At 39.9% G+C, this 12139-nt stretch overlaps 1 protein-coding gene and 1 pseudogene across 2 annotated transcripts; both read left to right on the top strand.

The window, feature by feature from the left end:
* Window positions 1-1362: 1362 nt before the first annotated feature.
* Window positions 1363-6235, top strand: LOC103715083 (translationally-controlled tumor protein homolog). Of its 2 annotated transcripts, none has more exons than XM_008802599.6 (5): window positions 1363-1752; window positions 4556-4629; window positions 4901-5026; window positions 5141-5298; window positions 5885-6235. In XM_008802599.6, exons 1-5 carry the CDS (start codon window positions 1725-1727, stop codon window positions 6000-6002), a joined length of 504 nt encoding a protein of 167 aa, XP_008800821.1. In that variant the 5' UTR covers window positions 1363-1724; the 3' UTR covers window positions 6003-6235. The 2 variants fall into 2 exon arrangements, with proteins under 2 accessions (XP_008800821.1, XP_088566713.1); XM_088710587.2 differs by lacking the exon at window positions 5885-6235 and adding an exon at window positions 5671-5815 and having other exon boundaries at window positions 1590-1752.
* A 2650-nt stretch (window positions 6236-8885) lies between these two features.
* LOC149751384 (zinc finger BED domain-containing protein RICESLEEPER 1-like) lies at window positions 8886-10090 on the top strand (annotated as a pseudogene).
* The last annotated feature ends 2049 nt before the right edge of the window (window positions 10091-12139 follow it).

The following is a 12139-nucleotide window of genomic DNA, read 5'->3' as shown; positions in this document are numbered from 1 at the left end:
CCTATTTGACATAAAAGACATGTAAACAATATTGAAATCCTAAATTAAACAACCATAATTATTAAAAAATATTAAAAAAATTTAAAATTGAAACTGCAAAAAAAGAAGAAAAAAAAAACAAAATGACATATTAGTATGGAACTATGCCAATTGCATGTTGTGTGTTGCTATGGTGCCAAACCGATACTATATAGAATCGATCACCTACAGGTATAGCACCTGGTAGAGGTTTGGCGGACCATTATCTTGGATAATTTCGATCTTCTTATTTCTCGAGTATCTAGACAATCTTCGTGGAAACTCAGATCATCTTTATATAATGCTCAAAATATTGTAATTTTGGCTATCATCTACGCTATAAACAAGCTCATAACAAAAGAAAGCACCTTAAAATCATAAAACATCGAACGTAACCATTCTTGATCTGTGCCAAATATACCAAGCATATGGATTGGCTTGGATCAACATCCTAGACATACATGAAGATAGATCCAAACTAGATTTGGAACACTTTTAGATTCCAGTCCAGTTTGACAAAGTCAGTCCACCAGCTTTTTAGTTCTTTAATAACAACAAAGATTCCCAATCTCTTAAGACCATTTAGATGAAGCACTCTTCCACCAAATAGCTTTCTTGTACTGTTGCACAAAGCTTCGCCTTTACTCCTCTCCATCCATACAACTTTTGAAGAGGGAATAATGTCATCTTTCCAAGCCATGGGCCCATGGCATCCACCTCCTTGTGCCTACTTTTATTCCCCTTTCTACCCAAATATATAATACTGACCAGAGGCTAAGTTTACTTTCCACATGAAGATCAATCATGGTCTAATTAAATCTTACATTGCACATAACCAATTCCAAGGTCTAGCCGACCTGGCACAAATTTCTAAGACAATATCCTACATTATTTTAGACCGTTCTAGTCCAAATAATTGAACGATTTGATCCATTGAACCTCTTCCCAAATGCACCAAGAGGTTGATCAAGCTCAATCTATGGCCAAGCTGAGCACATGTTTATACTTAGTTTATCGAACCAATCACTTTGCGAGCTCGAAACATCTACTAGTCGAGCCAAGATAGATCGACTAGCCTTGGAAAACTTAGTGGATTGATGGATATCTCGGAACCATGCCATTGTAATGTTAAATTGGTTAGAATTATAAAAGAACTTGTCCGAGTCAGCTAAACCTGGTTAGCCGAACTTGGATTCAAACCACACTGACCTATCAAGTAAGAGGCTACTATAATCTAGTTCTAAATCCAAGTCCTAGACCGTCGTCCAACAAGGCAAAATTATAGAAATATACATTTTTTGGCAGAACGGGAGGTTAAAATCTCTAGATACTGGACTAAAAATTATAGAAATTCACAATCGTCGGATCTTTCATCCGGTGGCTGCACTAAAACTCCGCCGCGAGTTATCGTACCGGTCTGCGATTGCTCCCGGAAGACGTGGGCTCTCCTGAAACGACTGACAGCCGTCCATCTGGTACGTTCCCGGAATATCCCACCCATCGGACGGTGAAGATTCGAGATCAGCTCGAAGTCCAATTTAATTCCGGCTATAATTACCCGGAGAATCCTATTCCGCTAGCGACGAAGAAATAAGCCTCGTCTGATTCCCCTCCTCTCCCTCTCGCGCGCTCTCTCTCTCTCTCTTCCCTCTCTACTTCGGTGCTCTAGGGTTAGCGTTTGTTGCTTGATTCTTTGGTAAGGAACCATGATCGTCTACCAGGATCTGCTCTCAGGTATAGCAGATATATCTTCTTAGACTGTTTTCTGCTCAAGTTTTGGCTTTGGATTCGTTAGGAAGTTCGGATATTGGAGGCATAGCACAAGAATTAGTTTTTTTTTAAGAAAAAAAATATCAGTGGGCTACATGTGAAATTTTGATGTTTGATTGTCTGGTTTGATTAATTTGTGTCGTTTTTAAGCTTGGGTTGCTGGAATAATTCGGAAGTTGTATTTTTTTTTCCTATTTGATTTTGTTGTTCTATTGGTGGTAATTAAGATGGGCTTTACCTTTTGAGGTGAAGTCTTCTTGTTGATCGTAGAGCTGAAGATTATGACTGTATTTGTTAAAGTGATGCTGAAAATTAAGTAGTTGTTTGATGGTTATTGTTCCCGATGGAGATTTATTGACTTTATTTTGCTTATTATTGGTGCTGTGTTTACTGTGTCTTGCTTTTTTGGATTGAGCTTTTTTTTTTATATATATTGTTACTTAATTTGATTTCTTTTTTTCTTGTTTTTGGGGACTGGTTCCTGTGTATGGGGTCATTATTGCGCATATGCATGCTTGATGAGATTATTAATTTTCAATTGAATATGATAATAATTGTATAATAAGAGCATAAAGACCTCGAAAGAGAATCGTGGGTGTATATTATGTATGGAAAACTAGGAAGGGCTGTCAGGTGTATGTGGTATAAGGGGCCCCATATAGATAAACAATTAAAACAATTGAAACGAGTTAGTAGGATGAAACTAGACTGCATAGGGTTAGCCTTGTACCATCACTTGGATAGTTCTCTAGGAAGTGAACCGTGCAAGATGGTGTCGGTGCACAGTCATGATTCTCAAAGTAGAACAGGAACACTCATGCTGGAAACCAGATATGTTTTTCCATCGCCCCACCATTCGTTGCTCTTGAAGCATGTGTTTGTTCGTTCATGTGGCTTATGTGCAATTGGCTAAGAGCCCTGGTATCTACTACTGCATGCACACACCTTAATGTGTTTTGAACTTGAACATGGTTAGGAAAATGCAAAGTTGTGCCACAACCTGATTCTTTATACTTGAAGCATACTGTAACAACACCTGATCAGGTGGCCTCGTGTTAACTTGGCTTCTTGAGTTGTTGGAAATTGGATGGCTTCAAGGCCCTAACTTGTGTTTCTATGTGTTTAACCACCCATCTTACGGGTTATCTATAAATTTCAAATTTAACGAATCGAGTACATTCAAGGTAGCCTTGAAGTGTAAAAAAACAAAATTCAGATTTGATGTTCAATTAATATTTGAAAGAGCAATGGTTTAAGAAGATAGTGACATAGAAATGCAGATGGTATCATATGTGATGTGGATGAATTTTGCTGGTACAGCGATTACGATATTTGGATGGTGACTGATATTAACCGTAGCAAAGAAAATATAGTCAGAAATAGATGTTTTGTATGGCATCAATCTTCGACTGTAGTTGATATAGATTTGAATCATGAATGTCCTCTAAAATAAGGCCACTGGGTGTTTTGGACAAGCGGGCAATCATGAAATAGTTGCGCATTTTCACATAGAAGCTGACAAAATGGTTGAGCTTGTGTCAATTCTGGTCAATGTTACAGGAGCCTCAGTTTGTGAGCAAATCTACTTGGTCAGGCTCCTGGTCTACACAATTTTATCACCTATGATCATTGTTCGCCTATTAAAGGATAACATGTTGGGAGAGATAACCAGAAAGGCAAATTAAGTAGGCATTTTATAGTTTTTGTTGGTTCTGACTTGGCTCTGATATAACACAACTTAGGCCTTTATGTGTGACAAGCTATCTTGAACTTGATTTGTTTTGCATTATAATGTGGCACTGCTAGCAACAATGTTATTAACTGGAGTTATAAAATGGCAAATTCATTTCTGTTTTTTGTGCAGGATTACATGTGAAATAACATAGCGTGACATGTAAGTGCTTAAATAGGTCATGAAGATTTTTATCTTTATATATGATCCAGTTTAATTTAGTCACTCAGCATATCTTACCCTTGTCAGCTATATATTTACTTTATTCTAAGAGAAATGGTTAGGACTTTCTGGTACATGTAATCACATTTTACTTTAGCAGTCTTTGAAGGAGAAGATGTTTCAGAATTGGGTAGGGGTTGAACGTGATCTCAGTCGTGTGAACCTTATTTAATTATGTGTTCTTCTCTCTTGAGCTAGTAATCGGTCTTTGTTGAAAATATTCTATCACCATGACACACCTTTTCTACACAAATTCTTAAAGTAAATTTGATTTCCATTATATGGGTTGTGAAAACCCGACTTGGAGCTCAGATCTGCCCATTTGGGTTGACATCTGCCTGTTTGGTTCTTCAACATGCTCAAAGGATTAACAAGTTCTTGATTTGTTATGCCATAACTATATTTACTAAGCCTTCTACTGACTGTTTCCGGATATCAATAAGTTGTTCACAACGACCTAGCATTTACAACAATTTCATAGTTTGACATGCATTTTATGACTGTCTGTCAGCCAAATGTCGACCTTTCTACCTTTTCATCTGGGCTTGCAATTGGCATTAGTACTGGTGTTAGGTCCTTGTATGCTGCCAACTCTGTAGTTGTTGTCAAAAAAATCTAAGATTGTATGTCTAAATTTCAACTCTTTCTGTTGATTCTTTACTGCTGTTGTCCTTTCAATATTGTATTTATCCATTCCATGGCTTCTATACTTTACCATGTCCATGCTAGTAGCACTGAACCTATGTTTTCCTGATCTGATATTTTTAATGATTTGATGCCAACATTTAATTGATCAATTTAATGTTTTTTTAGGTGACGAGCTCCTCTCAGACTCGTTCCCATACAAGGAAATCGAAAATGGAATGCTGTGGGAAGTTGAGGGGAAGGTTAGTATTTTTAGCTACTTGAAATACCTTTAAGCATACCATTTGTGCACATCCTTGTTTGTTTCTGAAAAGCCTCTTTTCCCCTTCTTTAGGTTTTTGTGTACTTTCATCATATATCTGCATAAAGTATGTCATGCATAGATTGCTTGGTTGTGAACTATTTTTATTCACTAACTATAAGAATTTTGAAATTCAAAATTATTATTGGTGACTTGGTGTGATACAAAAATCTCCAGGAACTTAAATATATAATTTGTTGATTGATTAACAGTGGGTTGTTCAAGGAGCTGTAAATGTAGACATTGGTGCTAATCCTTCTGCTGAAGGTGGTGAAGAAGAAGGGGTTGATGATCAGGCTCAGAAGGTGGTTGATATTGTTGACACCTTCCGCCTTCAGGTTCATGCCCTTCTCTTGGGTTAATATCTTTTATTTAGATTTATTCTGGAATCTGCCGGTCGAAGCTATATTGAAGTGTTTTTGATTTTCCATTATAATATCATTTATTAACAGGAACAACCTGCCTTTGACAAGAAGCAATTTGTGACTTATATGAAGCGTTATATTAAGCAATTGACACCCAAGCTGGATGAGGAGAAGCAGGAGCTCTTTAAGAAGCACATTGAGGGAGCTACGAAGTATTTACTCTCTAAGCTCAGTGACCTACAATTGTAAGTCTCAAGTTTCCATTTATTCAAATTTGATGTAGTTTGTAACTTTATATCATCTCTTGTGTGGATGATGCACAACTCTGTCAACTGTGACAAATTTTATGGCGAAGGCAACTTCTTTTATGGCTTAGTTGGAGCAAATGTAGAACAGCACATACAAACCCAAAACTTTTACCCTTTTATTTAAGTTTTCATGGAATTTATCAATTTGCCAGACTCTCTTGTATAAATAGCCAAGTCTCTATCACTCTTTGAATCTTCACAGCCATGAGCATGTGAATTTTCATCAGATGTGCCTAGCTACTCATGATAGCTGCACCTGGAAATTTTTGCATACATATATCTTTATAAAACTGCTGTCTGTATCATTAGATATTCCAGCCTTTTGAGGTCAAGGTACCAACCTCCCAGCAGAATGGATGTTGCCAGGCAGAAGGCATGTGTCATGCTTTTGTTAACTTTGATCTTTTCAGTTGTGAAAGTTGAACTGTTTCTCTTCTAGGATTTTACCGTGTCAACATTTGGACCTCGAATTAATTCCCTGTTACACTTCTGTGACCCTTACAAGCTAATGTTTCTTTGGCAGTTTTGTGGGCGAGAGCTTGCATGACGATGGTAGCATGGTCTTTGCATACTACAAGGAGGGAGCCACTGATCCAACATTTTTGTACTTTGCCTATGGATTGAAGGAGGTCAAGTGCTAAGGATGATGTTGCCAGTCCCCAAGGGGATGTTGCTTAGTTAAATAGTACTGCCTTTATCTCTGTCAGAAGACCTATTATGTTATGCTGTTTAACATTTTCTCTTTTTATTTTCTCTCTTCAACTAACTGGTTTGAATAAGTACTTGTTTGAGTTTTGCTTAAGAGTGTTTTGATGAGTTTTTAATGGAATATTAAGTACCGGTTGAGGAATAAAATATCTTGCTGCTTTTTTCACTTGTTCTTGGGAATGAGACCTGGTAAGGTTATTTTGATATCTATGTTCTCTGTGGTGGTTGGAGAACAGCTCTTACTGACCATGTCTTCGTTGGATTACAAATGTCTATTTCAAGAGCAGTTGTATGCTCAAAAAGGAAGACTAAGGTAGAAGCCTGGATAGGAGGGGGGGGGGGGGGGGGGGGGGGGGGAACCTCCCTTCCATCAGGAAATATTCGATGCGGGAATTTCCAGATGGTCTTTGATGGCGTGCCACTTGCACTGCCAGCAACCTCCAACTAGGATGAACTTATTTTTACTCAATTCTATAACATACACTTGCTTTATGCTTTTATTTATCTAAATTCTGACTGTTAAGGATGCAAAAGTTAATGTATTGACAGAGTAGTTGAATCAGTAGTGAAAATTTACTTGAGGCTTTTCTACTTGCATGGAATTATCATCAAGTTATTTGGTTGATTAATTGAAGGGTGAAAGTCTTCTATCAAAGAGCTTGCATTATGATAGTAGCAGAGGTTTGGTAACTGGGGCCATCAATAGGAACCATAGTGGAGACTTTACATACATCATAGCGACAAGCTAAACAAGGAGTTCTGAGTCAAAAATTATGAATGCTGCGTTTTGTTACTAAATTTTTCCTCAGAAAAGGATACTATAGTAAAAATATGTTTATGAATTTATAGATTATGCAACTAGCACTGTTGTAATCAAACTGTTAAGAAGAACAAGTGTTTATGAGTGGGTGTGAAATGTATTTTCTTTTATAAAAAAGAAGGGCATTGTTTAGCCTTTTTTGCAGTTTCTATTGGGGGATTCGATGCCGGAAAGAGTGCAAATGTGAGGTACGAGATAGATATGGTAAGAAAATAAGAAAATGGGAAATATGATTATAGACGAGAGGCTCTAGTCACTATAAGGTCCAAAAAGGTCAAATGAAATCAAGACTATAATGAAACAAAAATATTGCACACAATATGTATGAAAAATGTATAGAAATCATAGGATAATCATTGCTAAACTAGTTTTATAAAGATTGTTGCTAGTGTATACTATTTTCCCGAAGGAAGCAAATAAAATTGATGATTATTACAAGAGCAATGCTATGTAGGGCTGGAAGTGGGCTCGGGCCGGCCCGAAGCCCATCGGGTCGGGCCGCCTGCGGGCCGGGCTATGGGCTAGACCCAATGATTGTCGGGCCGGGCTCGGGCTGCAAACTTAAGCCCAATTTTATTTCGGGCCGGGCTCGGGTTTCCCATTGGCCCGGCCCGGGCCCGGACCAAGCCCGAGCCCAATGCCAGCCCAAACCAAGCCCAACATCACGGCCCGAATTCCATTTGGGTAATAAAGACTTAAGCTTGGCTGGCTGGCTGCTTGGGTAACCGGTTTAGGGCTTGCAGAGGGCCAGAGCTCGTCGACCGGGTTCGTCGTCGTCGTCGTCGTCTAGGGTCTGGTGGAGGCTCGTCGTCGTCGTCGTCTAGGGTCCGGTGGAGGCGTCGTCGGCTCGTCGAGTGCAGAGGCGAGATGAGAGCGGGGGAGGCTCGTCGGCGGCGGCTCGTCGAGTGGTAGGGTTTCTCCGCTCGTCGTCGTCGGCTCTCAGGTTAGGGTCCCTACTTCTGATTTTGCTGTTTTCCTGGGATGATTAGCGGATTTCTCGCCCCTCACCGTCACCGATGCCCAACCTCCCACCGCCTGCTCCGGTTTAGGGCTTGCCGAATCGTGATTTGCAGAGGGCCAGAGCTCGTCGACCGTCGTCGTCGTCGTCTAGGGTCCGGTGGAGGCGTCGTCGGCTCGTCGAGTGCAGAGGCGAGACGAGAGCGGGGGAGGCTCGTCGGCGGCGGCTTGTCGAGTGCTAGGGTTTCTCCGCTCGTCGTCGTCGGCTCTCAGGTTAGGGTCCCTACTTCTGATTTTGCTGTTTTCCTGGGATGATTAGCGGATTTCTCGCCCCTCACCGTCACCGATGCCCAACCTCCCACCTCCTGCTCCGGTTTAGGGCTTGCGCTCTTCTCTCCCGCCAACGCCTCATACTCAATTAATCATCTGATCATTATCAGTCTCTTGAGTTGGCCTATGTGCAAAAGCTGAATGAGTTACAGGATATTTGGTTATGCCTTTTCTTCTACTAATGTTCTGCTATAGAATAAAATGACTGATAGGAAGGTTTATTTTGCATGTCTAAGGGGTTTCTTTCCTGGTTAAAAATATCTTAAATCATATACTTCACCGGTGAACAGACAAAGTGACAGAGGGCAGAGTATCTAAAACAGAGTGAGACCTTATGGGGGATGCCTTGTCAAATGTAGTTCTTACGTGCTGGCACATCACCATCAAATTCTGGAGTGCATCTTTAAGTACATCTTTGGCTGAATTACCTACTCATGTAATTCTCAATTCTCAGATAGTTGAAGGTCATATTCTTAAGTCTGATCTAATTTCTTTCTATTTTAAATGAAACCGAATATAATCAAAATGAGCAGAAACTGAAAGAAAACATCCATAATCATGTTAAAAATTGGCCAACGTTTTGGCTGACATTTTGGATCCACAGTTTCAAAAGAATGAAAAATAGAATGTCTAACATTTAACTAGTGTCATTCTAGCTATAACTATTAACATTTAACTTTGTCAATAACAAGAGTTTTAAATTTTCGTACATATATGATGCTATAGGTTAAATTTGTGATATTTATTTTGTTATTTGGGCAGATTATTTTTACTAATGTCTCATTCTAAAGTGGGTGAAAATGAGACTGTTGAAGATTTAAGGAATGAGGATGATAGAAATGAAGATACTGCTGAAAATGTTTGTGACAATTCTTCTAAAAAAAGATCTTGGGTATGGAATCACTTTATCGAGGAAAAAAATTCTGAAGGATCAATAGCTAAGTGCAAATATTGTAAAAAAGTTTTAAGTGGGAGCACTAAAGGAGGAACGAGTCATCTAAAACGCCATCTTGAAAATGTTTGCAAGAAGTATCAAAAGAATCCGACTAATCAGTTGCTCTTACTACCAAGTTCAAAAGATCCGATAAAGTGTTTCAAATTCAATCAAGAAGAGAGTAGAAAAATTCTTGCAAAATTTATCATATGTGCTGAGCTTCCATTTCGTATTGTTGAGCACACTATTTTTCTAGATTTTATGAAATCTCTTCAGCCATTATTCAAAATTATGGGTCGTAAGACTGTAAAACATGATTGTATGGCTTTGTATCAAGAAGAGAGAAAAAATTGCATAATGTATTCAAGAACCTAAGTTCTCGGGTTAGTTTCACTACTGATATTTGGACATTAAATCAGAAAATTGGTTACATTTCTTTCACAGCACATTATATTGATTCTGATTTTACTCTGCATAAGAAGATTATTAGTTTCAAGAAACTTCCATACCCTCACACCAGCTTTGCAATTGAAGATGCTGTAAAAAAATGTCTTGTTGAATGGGAATTGGATTGTAAAATATGTGCTATTACTTTGGATAATTGCAGCACAAATGATGCTGTAATGAGAAGGCTCCGAGATCACTTTTGTTATTCAATGTTGTTTAGTGGGGAGTACAGTCATAATAGATGTTGTGCACATATATTAAATATTATGGTTCAGGATGGAATGAAAATCATTCATGAAGCTATTGAATGTATTAGAGAAATTGTTAGATATGTCTGTTGCCCAGATAGACAACCCAAGAGGGGGGGTGAATTGGGTTTTAAAATAATTTGGCTATTAAAACTTTTGTGGATAACTAATTAATTCTTTTGCGAGATGATTAATTAGTTTCTATGTGCGGTGAATGAAATGCGAGAGATAGAGAGAGACAAACAATCACAAACACAATGTTTTATAGTGGTTCGGAGCTAACCCTTGCTCCTACGTCCACTCCCCAAGTCTCACTTGGGAATTCACTATAACCCCTTGGATTACAGCCGGTTGTTTTCCAAGCTCACAACCAAACTTGTTGTTTTACGAGCTCACAACGAACTCGGTCGGTTTTCCCTGGCTCACCGACTAGAACCGCCCCGATTGTTTTTCCGGGATCACAATCGAACCCTTACACACGTTGGTTTTACACTCGGCTCACCAACCAACCTCAATACCCTTGATTCAATCCCCCGATTGAACCAAGTAAAGACCAGGTGAAAATAAAAGGTACAAACAGAAAACACAGCTTCTCAAAAAGCAGATAAATAACAATATAAACAGAAGAAAAGTTAGAAGCCCTCAAACACGTTTGAGTTGGAGTTGAGTGGGGCTTCTCGAACTTCGGGTCTCCTCTTGAATGTGTGGTCGACTTGAATGCAGGAGGAGGCTTCTTTAATTGCTGGGAAGAGAAAGTTGGATGGAGTTAATGCCGCTCTTCCCTCTTTTCGTTGAAGAACAGGTTGCAGAGATTGAATGCTTGATTACTTTGAGTGGAATAGTTGTTCTCGCTTTTGCTACAGTCCTCTGTGGCTATTTAAACCAACCCCCACGGAAACTAGCCGTTAGAGACCTTTTTCTGCCCGTTCTGCACACTCTGCACAGCCTGACAATATGTCCGTTGGTGGGTTGGAGTCGACTCGCGCGATCAGGAGTCGACTCGGCTGCAGCGGGAGTCGACTCATGCTTTTCTGGAGTCGACTCGGCAACTGTTTCGGATTTGAATTAAAGTAGCCTCTTCGACTGGGAGTCGACTCGTCTTGACCCGGAGTCGACTCGCCAACTTCTGGAGCTGACTTGGCATTTTCGGAGTCGGCTCATCCCATGAAGTCCACGGAGCCAATTTTCAACTTGGCCAACTCGAGTCGACTCGACTGTCCTGGGAGTCGACTCGGCGCTCAGAGCCCGAACTCCCGATCTTCTGTCTTTTGGCTCGTCCAGTCTTGGAGTCGACTCGAACTTCCCCGGAGTCGACTCGGCTCTCAGTTTCCGAAACTTAGTCTTCTGTGTTTTTGGTGAAGCGCTGCCTTGGAGTCGACTCGAGCTGTCTGGGAGTCGACTCGAATCTCAGAGACAGCAAATTGGTCTTCTGTCTTCTTTGGGGTCGCGGTGTCTCGGAGTCGACTCGTGCAATGCGGGAGTCGACTCGAATCTCAGAGTCCGAAAACTGCTCTCTGACTTTTTCCTTGTGTTCCTCTGAGAGTCGACTCTCACTACCTTTGGAGTCGACCTGCCAACCATCGGAGTCGACTCGCGTTCCACAGGAGTCGACTCGAATCTCAGGGTCGAAAACCGCTCTCTGACTTTTCTGCCTGTGACTCCTTGGAGTCGACTCATACTTCTCCGGAGTCGACTCATACTTCTCCGGAGTCGACTCGGTAAACATCGGAGTCGACTCGCGCACTTCAGGAGTCGACTCGCTGACAGATTTTGAGTTGATGCTTTTTGTTTGTCTGTCTGTTCTCAGTTGGAGTCGACTCGTAATGGTCAGGAGTCGACTCGAGCCCGTGCCAGTGATCCTGATACGCTTGGAGTCGACTCGTAATACTCTGGAGTCGACTCGAGTCTCAGACTTTGGTTCAAACTGACTTCTTAACTTATCCAAAATATTATGAACCAAGTCTAGAGACACTTAGACAAGATTTTCACTGAAACACTTAATTGAATTCATTAGTAAACAAGAGATATACTCAAATGCTTTGAGCTCATCAAAATCAAATAGGGTTTTAATCAATCACTCCACAATCTCCCCCTTTTTGATGATGACAAAACATTGAGTATATGTAAAGTGAATTGCTCTATAAACAAGGAAGTAAAATCCATAAATGAATTCAGATGTCTGGTAATTTAATTTATCCAAGTTTGAAAGGTGTGAACAATAAATTTCGGAGTTAAAGCTTCCCCTTTCATTTGGAATTATATAAGCCTTCATATCATGCAATCAATTGTTTGGCTTATATATCTTTAATGATTTAGCTTGCTTAAAATTCAGAT

Source organism: Phoenix dactylifera, chromosome 14 (genome assembly GCF_051530095.1).
Source record: "Phoenix dactylifera cultivar Ajwa chromosome 14, Ajwa_hap1_PhDact_Kaust_v1.1, whole genome shotgun sequence".
Classification (NCBI taxonomy): Eukaryota; Viridiplantae; Streptophyta; class Magnoliopsida; order Arecales; family Arecaceae; genus Phoenix; species Phoenix dactylifera.
This window is presented reverse-complemented; position numbering and strand designations above follow the sequence as displayed.